Source organism: Rhea pennata, chromosome 20, assembly GCF_028389875.1.
Source record: "Rhea pennata isolate bPtePen1 chromosome 20, bPtePen1.pri, whole genome shotgun sequence".
In the NCBI taxonomy this organism is placed as follows: domain Eukaryota; kingdom Metazoa; phylum Chordata; class Aves; order Rheiformes; family Rheidae; genus Rhea; species Rhea pennata.
In genome coordinates this window covers 2,917,003-2,933,063 of record NC_084682.1, presented here as the reverse complement: position 1 = coordinate 2,933,063, position 16,061 = coordinate 2,917,003, and the positions used below count along the sequence as shown (strand labels likewise).

Sequence of the window (16,061 nt, the reverse complement as noted above, 5' to 3'; positions counted from 1 at the left end):
AGTATGAATTCCAAGATCTGCGCTGTAACAAAACTGCACAGGATGTCCTGTTTTACAGAACACATAGCCACAGTGAAGGAGAGAGAGTATTAGACAAAATAAGTATGAACACATTTAGAACCTAAGCTCGGAAAAAAAAAAGAAAAAAAAAAAAACACATCCATCAAGTTTTCATTTGTTTTATTTAGGTGAACATACACATGGTCCACATGAAAACTGTCATAAAATAATTTAAGAACTTAGGCTGAAAAGTATTAGCAGCACCATCAGTTATTAGAATAGCAGAAAAATCATGCCTCTGTAGGGCATACATTTATGCTTGGATAAAAATGCCATCATTTATAACATAGGATGGGAATGGTTTTATAGGATGCTTTCAGGAGTTGGATTTTTAAAACACACACTTTTTTGCTAAATACTTTGACGATTAAGGTTACAAAAAATACAACTAAATAAGATACTGCATAGTATTTTAATTAACAGAAAGAAATTGACATTGAGCTGTGTAAAGCAAGACTCAACATCTCAGCTTCCACATTACATTTCATTTCTGAGTAGAGAAATCTAAAATTTAAAAACAAAATATAGACCTAGTGTATTCTCTAAAAGACACGCTTTAGGTGGAACGTATAGTACTACGAAAATACATATCTTCCATTCTGTTTAATAATTTACTTTAGTTAAAAAGTTGTGAAATTCTCATCACAAGAAGCTTATACAAATTCATGACTTTAGTAAATTAACAAAAAAGTTTTTTCTTTTTAAACAAGGTTTAGCCCTGCTGTAACAATTATACAAGGAAAAAAAGAGACTACATTTATATGAAGGAATACAAATTTACACACATTATACAGTGACTTATACCCTACACATCTACAAAATTCACAGTTATAATACAAGCAAGTACAAGGCTGGGATAAAGCTGTTTGATACCAAAAAACGTTTCTACTTTAAAAAAAGATAAAACAGGAAGAGTGTCAAACTTCTGCACCGACTTTAAAATCTAATCAGATGAAAATATGCTTCCTTACACAAATGCCCTTCAGCAAACACAGACTGCCTTCCTGGGCGGGTGGAAGAGTGAGTTGCTGAGCTTCTTCTGGCCACGAAGGCTGCGTCGCATGGTCAGCTTGTTTGAGTTTTTGCGCTGTGGAGTTGCGGACATGCCTTCTGGCTGGACACTAATGTTTCGACTCAGGCTACGTCTTGGCTTCTTCGTAGCTGGGCCAGAGTTGGATTCTTCTAATGTCCTTTTAAAGTTTGCTGTGGGTGTCCTCTCTGCATCTTGGGCTTTTGTTTGGCCATTAGGAGACACCTTGAAGCCTTTTTGGTCCGTGCCTGAATTTGCTGAGTTGGAAGGGGAGAGACTAACTGACAAACCATTAGTGTAAGATTCATGTATCCTCAAAGCCAATGCCTTGCTGCACTTCTCCTCCTGTGGGCCTGAATCCTTCAAGGTTGCTCCTGCTGAAGGTGTACTGCTTTTGGCAATCTCGCTCGGCAGCTCTAAATATTTTTCTGAGATCATATTATTATGCATGAGGGAAGGAACAGACTCGGAAGCATTCAATCGTGGCCATGGATCATCCTCTAAAAGCTGAGAGGAAAGAAAAAATATTTATGAATAAATAGTTATTCTACCTCCACTACCCTCAACAAGCTCTGTAGTTTGAGGGTAGAGACGGCATTAGAGACAGAAAAATCCTACTAAAAACCAGGTTTATCCTTTCCCCATGTTGAGAGGCAGAGATGGAGATGTGGAAACAGATCCAGACCCAGCAGCTACCAACTTTATAAAAACATCCATTTCAATTACTCAGTTTGCAAGCCACATAATGGCAGGCATAATTTTTTGTTTGGAGGGCTGTTCAGACTTACTCAGCCAGCGTATCTTCCTTTTTGCTAGTATAAAACAGGTTAGTTGTTTAGGGGATCAACACACACCTGTTTATTTAGAAAGCCACACAGAGAGCAGTGTCTGCAATCTCTGACTGATTTCCATCAGTGGCATTTTTCAACATCCACACATTACTTCTTTCCTTCGGACATACTGTGATGTTGTTTTCCATAGTGTTTCTGAAGGTTTTAAATGTCATTAGACAGCCAAGTACTATTAGGGCAAACAGCAGAAAAATACTCTTCTGACCTTTGCTACATTTAGAGTTCTTAGTTACTGCGTAACTAGATTATCAAGGACGTGGACAAGCTCTTCATCATAGGTGTCCTAAGCACATACATAACCACAGGTTCATTGGACAAAGTTATTCTAAAAATAGAATTACTGATTGCTATTTCCATGATAAGTAACACATTTTATTGCCTAGTTTTATGCTTTACAACTTGGAAAGAAGGCAACTCTATTTATCATAGTACATCCATCTGTCCTCTATAATGCACAGCTATGCTGTGCTTTGAAGACAGGCTGCTTAGTATGATGCCCTAGGAACCAAGGACTTTCTAAATTCTAATCCTGCCTTCAAACATTCATCTCCCCTCTGTAGCCTTCAGTAAGTGTTTTTGCCTCAATCTCAGTTTTACCAACAGGAAAATGGGGACAATACTTTCTTTCACTGTCCACATGGGGATTGTGAAAATTAATATTTATGCAGTGCCCTGAAGATATGAATTATGACCTTATTAAAGATTTAATTGTGAAGAAATCCCTAGTTATTCAGTGAGACCTTCAACAGTAATTTTCAAGGCCACATTACTCTATATACTGTCAAGTGTAAAGCAAATGACACAATGACTATTTTACTGAAGAAACTTATGTGCTGACAGCTCATGTGTGAGCAGATGAAACAAAGTCAATGTAGCATCTGAGAGCTCAAGAACTAAATGGTTTTGAAATCACAACCCAGAGCAACTTCAGTTCATCTTCAAGAAAAGAGGTCTGTGAATGCTCAGCACTTGAAAAATCCAACACTAAGGCTTAATAAAATAGACTCCAAAAGAGAAGAATAACAGAATAATTGCCTTCTAGCATCTAGATGTAGTTTTTCAGGCCCTTTACCCCTTTGCTCCTCATGTTTATGTAAAACCATTTGGATAATATAGTTTACTATGTCTAGCTACAGAAGAGGGAGGACCTCTATGGGTGGTATTTTAGAGGTTATTCTTCATCTCTGTTCTGGTAGAACCAACAGGAAAGCTACATTACACACTCAGAGCTGCTTTGGTAAAGTTACTTAATCTGCTCAATTGCATTTTTGAAACTGTATTTCTAGCAAACACTTAGGTTTTGTGTTTCGTGTTGTACAAGACCCCTAATACTGTGGGGTTTGTTGCCAGTATCTTTCGCTCAGTATGAATAACTGAGATCAGATAAAGCTTTGGGAAGTCAAATGGAGAAGTCAGAGGAGGCAGTGCAGGATGTCTGCAAAGGAGTAACAAAATAAATAAAACACGAGTCATCAGCCTCACTTCTGAACAATCTAATCAATCAAATGTTATCACTGTCTTCCAGAATAGTCTAATTTATTTGGCATTAATAATTTCATATCCTTCTGGTAACAGTTAACATACTTCTGTTTAATGGAGGAATTTCAATTTGGTCTCCGTTTATCTCTAAATTAATTGCTCCAGAAGGTAGCAACTGTTAAGAATCAGGGCTGTAGGTGCTGCTTTCTGTTCTCTGAAGATGACAGGTAAACACCCTTCTCATTGGCACCTTTTGGTTTTAGTGACCTATCCTCTCTGTGCTATAATTATAGCATGGTAATCTCCAGGAGTTTGAACTGATTTAGGAAATGTCTCATTTCTTTGCAGAAACCACGTGATGATTCCTTTTGGTAAAATTCAATTTGGTAAGATTAATTACCTACCTAATTTAGATCATATATTTCCATGTGTTTCTTTATATATCATTACCTTGTTTACTATCTGTAGCAAGGAGAGATGTTAACAAGAAGGGCTTTCCATAAACACAAATACTAAATGCTTTATATGAAGAAGCTCATATTTATATACAACACAATCTACAAAATCCTCTTAGTGAAGGTAAATTTAGTATAACACATCATGGACAGGCTTGGGAAGTTTGCCATCAGGAGAATCGAATTTTGCAAATAGATATTCTCATCTATTATCATAATTTCTTTTGTGTAATCAACATCTCAGGGAGACCTTTCCCTCCTATGAGATTGACAGTATTCACTTAGATCACACACAGAATCATGAAACAGGAGCATTTCCTAAATCTCTCACAAATCATCATCATAATCCAAAAAAAAAAAAAATCCCAAAATGCATATACTGAAGTAATTGTGTGGGTTTGACAAAAATACGGTTTCTTTTCCGGTTTATTTATTCAGTAAAATAAGAATTTAAGTTTACTGACATGAAGTGTAATTTCTCTTAATACTCAGTCACTGCCAACAATCTAACTGTAAAACTTTGAAGGGCATATTACTCTGATCAAATCCATCCTCTTCCCTAATGCAAGAAAAATGAGGTGCCTAAAGCATTATACATGAATGTGTACACAAATATATAAAAATACATATGAATATATAATGAAGGCAAAGGTATTATAACAATACATTCTTTAATAGAATTGAAAAAGTAGAGTGCATTGTAAATTCTCTAAAGGAAGCAGGAAGCATTTCTCATCTCTCCTACTAATATACAACATTTTAAAAATGGGAGGCTTATATACAGGTGGAGGTTTCACTTCCTTGGGGTAGGGTATGGAAGGAAGAAAGGATTAACTCTTGCTGATTGCAGACCTCTGAGAAGAACTGTTTAAACCACTAGGGAAAACTCTTAATTTAATCTAGGCAATTTAAGTCAGAACTTTAAAACAAAACTGCTGTTAGCAGCTACCATTTCATGTCTGAAGCAAGGCACAAGAAACTGTTCATACGATTGTTTTGGGGGGTCCCAGCTGCCTCAATCGTATGCTTTGCATCGTTTGAATTTTAAAGCAAATGTAGAGCCAACAGTGCTCCTGCATGCACTTAATTTTACTCAGAAGGTTCACATGAAATCAGTTTGCTATATAAATGAAAATCCTACAATCCAGACATTACATAAACCAAAATTTGAAGATACGTTTTTCCTTCCACTGTAGTTTTTCATTTAAAAATTGGTAAAGCTTTTCATACTGTGAAAGTGCTAATGTTACTCAGGATAGTATAGTTAACTGAATATAGTTAACTGCACAAGGTGGTTCTTTTGCACAAACATACATACAGAAATACCACTGCAGAGACATTTCTTTTATTCTGATCTGCCTAGAGACATTTTTTTCCTGAAATGTTTCAAGATTGTTCTGACAGTACAGCGGCCTTTTTTTCTCTCTGTTTTTTTCCACTTTCTTCTTGCACTTTTTCTTTTCCTCCCATACTTACAGGTATTCTGTGAGGACAGATGGATACTTGTTATTAAAGCAGAAACCTGTATTATGTTATGAATACTTTTAATTTAAAAAAGTACAGAAGACATACGATCTAATCATTATTTTTTGAATTGGCACCACCAGTTGTAATTGAAGAGGGGGAAAATATTTCATTAAATAGATAGAACTTATTCATACATAAATTATCAATGCATATTCATAGCCAAAGCTTTTTCTAGGGTTTTGCACTTTAAGAAAAAGTAACTATAGCCTGTCTACACAGAAAACAACAAAATTGTCTACAGTTTTGATCTCTCTACTATGTGCTTCTGCTTGCTGCAATTTGTAGAAATTCACACATCTCAGTGCACTGAATTTACTTATATGGCTGAGGGGAAGTTTTAGCTGAAGAATTTTTCAGGAAGTCCTTATTTTGAAATGCTACTTCCTTTTCAGCCACTATAGCTCAACATTTACTCAATGGGTATTGATAATAGATCACACACAAAACATAAGGTACAAACAACTTAAAAGTTTTGGAATATTTATAATTTGAATGACTTTTCTCCACTCAGTATTTTGCTAAATTTTAAGCTCTTTTAATGCATTTTGCTACACTGAATGGAAGGGAGGGAGAGAGAAAGGTTGAACTTTGCATTTTTTAAGCTGCTTGTCTCTACCAGGGAATGTTAAGGACTCTTTTCCTATTTTTTTTTTCTTTTTACTTTATCTGAAGGACAGTTATCCAAAGATACTGGAGAACATCAAAGGACAGTTACTTAAGTCAGGAGCAGGTGGCAATTACTTAACAAACATCCACTCATAACTACACTCCTGTTTTTCAAGCAAAAAAAGATTCCAAACGGCTCTGCTTTGTGTTAATGCGTAAAGCTTCTAACCCGAAGAAAGATTTTTTTAGTATAATGTCTTTTCCGCTAACAAAGAACATTACACTGACCAGAGGAAGGTAATAAAATTTCCCAATCTGACCAATCTGAGCAGAAAACATTCTCTTCAGCAATGTGTGCTTGCACACATTAACCCATGGGTTAGCTGTGGAGGGAGGATTAAAAATACCTCCTTACACAGTCTGCAGTTCATCAGTTGTGTGAGTTATACAAGTACCTGGTATGGTAAAATAAGAAAAAAAAAAAACTTTAGCCCAACATATTTGGTAGGGGGGGGGGGGAAGGGGGGAGGAGGAGAAGGGGGCTCTAATCCCCACAGTCTGATTTTTCTCTTTTGATAGCTCATTTCTGATTTTGCAGGATCTCAGAAATTTTATTTTCAGGAAAATATATTTGAAGGGGTATGAATTATATGCATGAAGTTACAGTAGTTTTTTCTTTATGTGGATGTGAGAATACAGATCACCAGGTCCTACTGAGTGATCAGGATTATAAGAGTTATGAAAACATTGTATCCCGAAATTCAGCAGCTCTGAGAACCTCATTCTTTATATTCTGCCTTGGTGTTCCAAAGCCTTTTAAGGAATGTTATTAAAAGCTCATGTATTTCTTCAAAGCTTTGTACACAGAATTAAAGAGAAGTGCTGAGAATACAGCCAGATAGTTGCAGCCAAGTTACTGTCCTAAAACTGAAATATTATCTAGCTATAGGTAATACCTGGTTCACTACAGTATAAATCAGTAAAATTAAATGATAGTGTAAGTTGACAAGCCAGTAGTTTCTAGAGGTATTACTTCAATCACTTGCAATGATCCAGCTACACCATTGCCACAATCCTACAGACTGAGCCATATAAAAAGAAACTACTTCTAGGAGAAGGAACAAGGGATTGATGAGTATTCCATGGGCTCCAGACTCAAAAGTGAACATTAAAAAATGTTTTTGGGGAAAAAAAATTACCTTGACAGGTGGTGTACAGCAGCGGGAGGGTGTCATCATATTTGTATCAGGACTGCTATAGCAGGGAGACTCTGCCAAATTGAGATACAATTCCTCTTCATTTTCCAAGTTGCTTTTACTATCCTGCAACGGTGAGATGCAGATTACAATGGCACTAGTGTTATCTGCACGAAGCATGCGCTGCCTCCACCGGCCCAGTGCTCTGTTCACGAGCATTTTGGCACAAGACTGTCGGTGCTCTCCCTGTGTTGGAAGAGAGAAAGATAGACAGAAAACAATCATGTCCTCTTTACTTTATAGATATAAAATGGAGAGTTTATATGGCACAGCCTGATATTATCTACTCCTACATCACATAGTGAAGTAATTTCATTTAGAAACATGAGAAGAAATATTCACCGAAATAAATCTTTCTTTTTGGTGAATTGTAGCTTTAAAATCAGTTTAAGGGAGAATCCACACACATATTAGTGCTTTACACTCTGCAAGTGATGCAAATTATTTGTTTAAATTGGCTGGTCATAACATGTCCCACATTCGTTCCAAAACTCTTAAAAGGGATTTTTATACTTTTTCTAACTAATGCTCTGATGCTTCACCATACAAATTCTCAACTGTTTTGTATAACAAAACAGAATAATTTAATTCAGATTCTATCACGTCACAAAAAAAAAAAAAATAAAATAAACAGTTGTCTGCATTATAACATGCATCCTAATACAAAATAAATTTCATTTTCAGACAATATATTGTGTAACTTCCTTAGAGAAGGAATATGTTGTCTTCTTAATTACTCACAGATGCCATCCTGGTAGTCAGATTTCCCCAAAATGACAACTAAATAATTTAATTTAGAAGAAAAATATAATACTAATATCTGCATTTCACAAAGAATGTTAATAAGCATTATATTTGACAATACATGCAATCACAGTAATATCAGCCGCATTGTAACAGCTCATGTGTTGTGGCAAAACTATTGAATAAAACTGAAGAGCAACGCCATAATTTAGTATAGTAAGTATATTTCACACATGCCAGGCTAAGCAATTCTTTAGAGGAAAGAGATGTTAAATTGCCACAGCGACCAATATCCCCTGCTCTCACCATGAAGTATTTTTTTTCCTCGTGATCCTGGCACATAGAGATAGCATCTTGAGGTGGGATCATGTTCCACAGTCCATCACTGCCAAGGATAATGTACTTGTGCTTCTGGGGATCAATTGTGTGCACACTAGTATCAGGTTCAGGAGACACAACAAATTCACCACTGTAAAAGTCGTAGCTCCACAGGTCACCTAGTTAGGAAGAAAATGTTTAAAAATTGTTACATTTCATCTGACTATGATTTTTGAGAACAGCAGAAAACTGTTCCCATGAAAACGACTACCATGGGTCTCAAGCCACCAACACTAATACAACGTAATTCATTATAATTATGTTTTTCTAATGCCACTTCCTCATCACATCTATTGATACGGAATCACTTAAACAAGAAACGTATTCAAGCATAAACCCATATGTTTATAAGAAGTCTTCAGCTGTTTTAACATAACGTTTTCAGAAAGCAGGGAAAACGAAACAGATTAATACCTAAAAAAAAATAGTGAAGCCAGCAATATCCAACCTATTCAAACAATTAAAATCATGCTGAAACAGAACTAAAGCTTTGTTTTTAAGTCTTGGTTAAACCCACACTGAATCTGAATTCACCAGCATTGTCACCAGCAGACAAGATTATGCCTTTCCAGTTACGGATACTGCGTAAATACAGGACAAAATCCTCATTTCCCCTACAAGGGATCTGTTCATTATACAGTAGCCTACAACACTAGGTTCAGAGCGTGCGTAACCATATGATTTCCCTTCTCCCCGCAATGTCACATATAGCATTAGACCTGATTCTGCTTCAGGATGGTATGCGGCTCTGCATACCCTATCAAGACCTGTTAAGAGGTAAAAACAAAACCAAAACACACTCAGCGTACTAAATTGCTCCTTTTTTAAAAAAGAAAAAAAAAAGTGAACCTGAGCTTCTTCTCAGCCATCCCACCCACACAGAAATACACAGATAAGTCTTGTTGCATTTGTGTGCATTTGTGCGTGCAGGTGCCATGGACAAGGAATGAAGTCAAAGGAGGGAGGCTGAAGCCTTTCCTTCTGCCCTCCTTTGCCCCATAACCTCTTTTTCCCATTCCTCCTCCTTCCCCAGCATGTGCTTCACCTCCAGACCCATGCGGTGCTGTGCTCCAGCATCTCTCCAGCTGAACACCAGGTGCCAGATTTTGGAGTTGGAAAGAAGCCACAAGAACACAAGCAGCACCTGGGTTCTGGCAGGAAAGCAGCAAATGAGAGCTAAAGCCTGTCCCTGGAAGGCCTGATGCAGTAAACCTTTCTGTTTTTAAGCCTGTTTTGCTGTGCAAATGAGTCTGGGGTCACCTGCCTTATAACAGCAGCCTAGAGGGAATATGAATAAGTCAAGTCCCATTTGAATCAAAACTACTCCTTCAACAGCATGCTCCAAATTATCCTAAAGTTAAAGCATCCAAGTAGAAAAAACATATTTTCCATATGCACTTATTTTAATTTAATTTATCAGGTACATATTTAAAAAAAAAACAAAAACAAAAAACCCACCCCCTTTCCAAGGTTTGGCCTTGAAATCAAGAGGAGTATTATGCTGCGCTAACATCTTCTCTTCCTTTTACAAAACTGTTTCTACATTCCAGATTTTTTGACACTATCTGGTTTTGGTAACATATTATATTGTACGAAACATAAAAGACTGCTCCCTGTGTTGATGTTTACAAATAACTTCCAGTAGCAACAAATAACAAAAACTCACAGTATTATCTGCAAGCACTGGCTGTTTTTTGTGTAGAATATATGACTTTAAAAGTAGAAATTAATTTAAAATATCAGAGTTGAAAAGCATACAGAAGCTAAAGAACGCCTTAATTTATTTAAGAGTCTGGTTTTGCCAGTTTTGTTTATTTGTTTGCTTTTTGCTGTCTTCAGAAAGCATGTTTGTGACCTTCCTCCCTACCCATTACCACCCTTCTAAAGATAACAAATAAGCTTTTTGTCTTCCTACTTTCTTCCATTAGCTTTGCCTTAAGCTATCAGCCAGTTGAAAAGACTTTTGCAGGGTCAGGAAAGGGAATACTTCAAATCAATCAACTCCACTTCACCACAGCAAGCATGGATGGGCCACTCATTAAAGCCCCAATTCACCTTCATTGCAGCAGCAGCAGGCAAAAACACATGCTTCTATGAAAGGCGAATTAAAAGCCAAGCCTGCTTGTATAGAGGTGCACTCTCCATCCACAGCCTCACAACAAAGCAAGCCAGTTGGCAACAAGATCAAAATAAATACTGAAATAGAAGAGCTGAGCTTCAGTACAGCAATTACTGTATATTAATTACCACCAAAAGTCTTCATACACTGACTTATTCCTGGCACGTCTGTCAAGGACACAACAGGTAGAATAAACATGAGCTTGGGATCTGAGGACAACCAGATCTGGGAATCAGCACCAGCATCAATTTCAAACAAGCAAGTAATACTTTTAGATTTTTATTTGCTAGTTTGTTCATACTCATTTAGGAGAGGTCGCAAATGTTTTTAGATGAATCTTTCCTTTATTAAAAAATACTGCTCGTGTTAAGATAAAAATAACCTGACGTTATTTAATTTTGGCCCATCTACATACATGTCATCGCACCCATCTGCTGCTTTGCTGACAAAACATTTGAGTAATAAAGACACCAACTTCAGACAGTCTTCTTCCAGGACACAATAGAGAGATAAGAGGCTCCTCACAGGAATAATTTGGAATATCACATCTCTCTATGGAGTATAAAGGACTCCACAGGTAAGGAAACTTGCTGAGGGCACAGAGATTCTGGGAAGACATGCAAGGAATTCACATCACACAAATCACAGTCCACATCCCCAACTAGAAGCCTAATTGTCCTAGTTTCCACGAAAAGCCTTCCAATGGCAACAATATCTCCTCCAAAGAGCGTTGCCCTTCTGAAGGCCATGGTGTAACTATACACCCAGTTGTGGGCTTGATACAGGAATTAATAGTGGACATTTTATGATCTGCATTAGAGATGCTGCCAGACTACACAACTATAACAGTTCCTACCTCCGGCCAAAACCATGTGCAAATCAATAACTAAGCTGTATCTCTCTAGTACTGTCATTATTCTTAACTAGAAGGGGAAAAAAGAGAAAACAAACAAAAAGAAAAGAAAAAAGCATTAGTCTTGTAGACAGCACAGCACAAGTGGAAAGTAATTTTCCTGAAAATAAATGGAGAACATTAACTAGATCAGTTCAAGCATTCACAGCTTCTAAGCTTAAACTTATTAAACATGTTTTTTGTTTTGTTTTGTTTCGGCCAAAGAGAGTATTTCAAATAATTTCCTGTGGCACGGTCTTTGTCAAATAGCTTTCCAAGCTTGCTGTAAATATTCAGTGAGAACAACTGAATTTCCTAGATTTGGTTGTACCCCCCACCTGAAGCTCTAATCTCTTGGGAATACACAAGACCTTGCGTACAAAACTGGACAATGGAACAGCTTTAAACCACAAGCAGGTATTAACTGACCAACTCCAGACAAGTCCTGGCAAGCAAAGCTAGACGGAGCTCTGGATATTGTAAACTGAAAAAAAAAAAAAAAAAAAAAAAAAAAAAAACCACTTTTGTTCTGTGCCCCAGGAAAAATTCCACAAAGTATACTCCAGTCTGAGGCACACAGCAATCCTGTGTCTTCCTTCCTCAGACCAGAAGGAAACTACCGGTATTCACAATTAAGGTGGAAAGGCACTATCGGTTTTAATATAAAGCAGAAATTTGGCAAAAGATAGAAGAGAAAAAAAAAAAAAAAAACAGCAGGACAAAACACTATGTCATTTCTCCTTTTCATACGAACTCATTCTTGATACTGTTTTGCTCCTAATAGAATGACATGACAAGCACACAGCATTTTTTAAATCTTGATGTGTAAAAAAGCTACTTAGTACACCAGATAAATTTGAGTGACAATATCAATTATGCAGAGGTCAGAAGCATAGTAAGTACTATTAGATTGGCCTAAAAAGAGGGAAAATTGCCTTCAGTGTTGACTTGTCATCCATCTACCTCCCATAAACCTACCATTAGAGCCACAAGCTCATAAACTAATCAAGCAGGTAAATGATCCTTGGTAGACCAGTACTGCCATAAAAAGCACGTCACTTAAAGAATAATTCTCACAGCTCCTTCAGTTCAAGCTTGCAAAGGCCAATCCATGTCACAAGGGTGAAGCAAGGGTTTTTTGCTTCATTTTCCTTTTTGAAGGGGCAGAGCGCCAGAGCCCGAGTCAATGCTTTTTAGAGCTGGTACCTAGATCAAATACCAGTATCGGCTATCTGTCTTTCCCTGGCCAGCTGGAGAGCAGAGCATCCACAGCAGCTGGGAAGCACATGGCAAACCTGGAAGAAAGACTTTACATGGCAACCTCTCTGTTCTAATCCTGGGAAGAAAAAGAGGGAAAGTGAGGTAAATCAGGGAGCAGAGTGCACTTTTCTCTAGGTGTTTCAAAATGCTCTAAAATCTTTAAATCCGTCCCAAAGCAAGCAGACAAATAAGTGACCTTTTAGCAGGCTAGAAATCCATGAGAGCAAAATGATCGGATGTGCTGAAGGCTAGTGTTACAGAAGTGGAACTCCAGGTTCTCAGACCTCACTTCATAAGCCATACTATTTTTGTTCTGAATTAGAAAACAAGCACTGCAAAACTTTACCAATCTTGTTCTCTAAAAGCTTACAGACCAGAAATACCTCTTTTGGTGTGAGGTTTGCACATACGTTTTCCAAATCAAAAAAAAAAAAAAAAAAAAAAAAAAAAAAAAAAAAAAAAAAAGATTAATATAGTTCCTTCTACATCTTTCAGAAAAATCTTGTCTGTTTCTAAATGATGACTGAAGTCAGACTAAATTACAAATATCTACACAAAAATTGCATCTCATCTTGCAAAATGAAAAATAGAGGTCTGAAAATATACAGTAAAGGAAAAGGGAATTAACGGATCTCCCTATGAAAATATGTACTCTACCTTATCTGCTTACTATTACATTTTGAAATACAGTGAAGGGAAAAACAAAAAAAATCCAACTACCTGTAACTTAGCTGCTGCCAGGAAAGAAACCAAAGTTACAAACAAAAACACCCATCATCTAAGTAGACGGAATTAGACAAGCAAAAGTGCGTCCAAAAGTTAATAATTCAAGTCTTTCATTCAAGTTTTTGGAACATGCTGTTTGGAATACAAAAATATCTTTTGGTTTTAGCAGAAGAAAGAACAGTGCTTTTACACGTCGCAGTCCAAGACAAAAATCCAGTTTGATTAGTTCCAGATCTTTTTAAAATCAAAGTTTTATCTGAAGAGTATGTTAGAACAAAGAGAAGACTTACAGAACTTTCTCTTCCCACTCTCAAAGAGGCAACGATGCTGGGAAGTGAGACATATCTCAGCAACGACATGAACAGTAACCACTTAAGATCATTCAGGCTGAGCTGGAGCAGAAAACATTTTTCACCAAAACTCATGGCAACCTAGTCCTATAGCCACAAGAGGGCATCTTTACAGCAGTCTAAAGAGGAGGGCAACACAACATCGTGCTCGTACAAGCTAGCAATGATTGAAGTTCAGACTGAGGGACAGGGCAGGACTGAGGGCAGCAGCAAGCAGAAGAGTTACACAGAGGCACTTGAGGCTTTAGCACTCCTTTAGGAGTGCTATTTTAGGAGCACCTTTACATACTCATTTGAAATGACACGTCTGTGCAGAGACGAAAAGGAAAGCAGACACGAGAACAGTATTTCAGTGGCAGGCAAAACAAAGTGCATGTAAAACGAGTGGTGAATTAAATGCTGCATACAATGCGGCAGTGGTGAATTAAATGCTGCATGGCTCATCTTTGCTTGTGTGTTAGCACAATCACAGGCAACAGGCAAGAAAGTTGTCCGGGTCTAGTGCCCTGCATCCTCAATTCCACTGCAGCACTGTACACTGTGTTTGAGACTCAAAGGTATCAGATCCAGAACATACTGGATGAGAAGTACAAGAGAGAAGACTGCAGGAAACAGGTTGTAAAAGTGGAGGCAATGGATGGTGAGAAGTTAAAATAGCAGGGAGAAAGCTAACCCCCAATTACTGACCTCGAATTAAATCCTTAAAATGAACACTTAGGTGGAATTTCAAACTTTGAAAGACTTCCAGTCCTAGACAGCTTTTGCTGAACTGAAGATACAGAGTAAAATAGAAGAATGCACTGAACAAATCTGGAGACAATTCTACCTTTAGGAGAAATGGTTATTACTGCTTTTACACTCTGCCAAAGAAGAGCGCTAGAGTCATGCACAGAGAGCTCCAGTCAGCCAGAAGGGAGAGAAGAAAGCCCCAAACGTTCTCCTTCGAGCTAAATGGATCCACATGTGCCTTCACATGGTCTGAATAACTCTAACACGGATCTGCACAGTAAAGTATGTATGCTGCATTTTATACAGGCATGTGTGTGTATTTTGTTGTGTGTGGGGGGTAGAATTGTACAAGCTACAGTGATACATCCTTCTTTGGACAGGAGTAGAATCCCAAATGTGCTTCAAGTTTCTCTGCTATGAAGAAATCTAAGACATAAAAATGTTAATGTGTGTATCTATATATAAAATTATATATTATGTGTCTAAGTGTATATATAAGTATACACACACATACCTATGTAAAGAAATCTTTTAAAAGTGACATCAACAAACAAAAAACGCCGTGCAACATATAAATATAATGTATAGCTTATAGAATTTAATATGATTGTTCTTCATGGTGGATTCTACAAATAGGAAAGAAGATCTAAAAAGGAAATACTGTCTAGCAGTTGTGCCCACTCTAGACTGTAACTGTTTCCCCCTCACCTCACCTCCGTAACAGTTAAACACACATTAAATCTAAACCCTTATACAGGAATCTACTTAGATCATTTGAGGTCAGCCATACCCTTCTCCCTAGGGTTTTGTGGTATGCACATTCAGAGAGCTTCACAAAACAATTCTGGCATCCAGTAGGTTGCTCTGGAAAACAGCTTCCACCTCACTGTCAGTCAGCATTCTTATTTCAGCTATATGTTGAGCATTCACTGTTCTGGTACATAAATTTCCTACTGACCCCTAAAAGGACTTATGTTCTCATGAAAGACAAGCCTACAGTGCAAGGCCACTCCAGCAAAAATAGCCGGGTGGGTCTGTCATGTATGTACACAAAAAACAGAAAAGATAGTTCATGTTGCCACATGAACGAGTGTTTAACTAATCGGTTCCTGGTTCAGGTTTCATTGCTCATGAATTAAAAAAAGATTTAGCTACAACAGTGCAAGGCATTCCCTGAGTGCATAACTCTACAGACAGCTGCAGATCTTGGCTCTATACTACTCACAAGGAGGGGGGCGGGGGGGAAATCTATAGATTTACCAGATTTAGACCTGAACTAATTTACCAACAAGAGACATCCTACATGGTTTATAAAACAGTCTCAAGACCCATTTCTGCCATCATGCCATATGTTACCAGTCAACTTGATCAGGTTGGGGGACAGCTGGATACGAACTTAAATAGCAACTTAAGAAATCTGTAAAGAATTAAAGTTACACTTAGAGTCAACCTACAAAGCTCAGCAGATTAATCACAGCATTTGTCTTTCTATTAGTTTCTATATTCAGTTCTTGTTTCAGGTTATACCCTAAGAGCTCACATTGTGGTTTTTCCACAATTCCCACTTTATATACAGTCTTTGAAAGTTCCACATATATT

General features: G+C 37.4%; 1 protein-coding gene across 2 annotated transcripts in view; it reads right to left on the bottom strand.

The window, feature by feature from the left end:
• Nucleotides 1-183: 183 nt before the first annotated feature.
• PPM1D (protein phosphatase, Mg2+/Mn2+ dependent 1D) overlaps nucleotides 184-16,061 on the bottom strand; it is a 29,600-nt gene continuing 13,722 nt past the window's right edge. For both annotated transcript variants that reach the window (XM_062592346.1, XM_062592345.1), the window contains exons 4-6: nucleotides 8,315-8,505; nucleotides 7,208-7,450; nucleotides 184-1,597 (exon numbers count right to left, since the gene is read on the bottom strand). In XM_062592346.1, coding sequence (XP_062448330.1) covers nucleotides 1,043-1,597; nucleotides 7,208-7,450; nucleotides 8,315-8,505 — 989 coding nt within the window. In that variant the 3' untranslated portion in view covers nucleotides 184-1,042. The remainder of the gene's footprint in view (nucleotides 1,598-7,207; nucleotides 7,451-8,314; nucleotides 8,506-16,061) is intronic.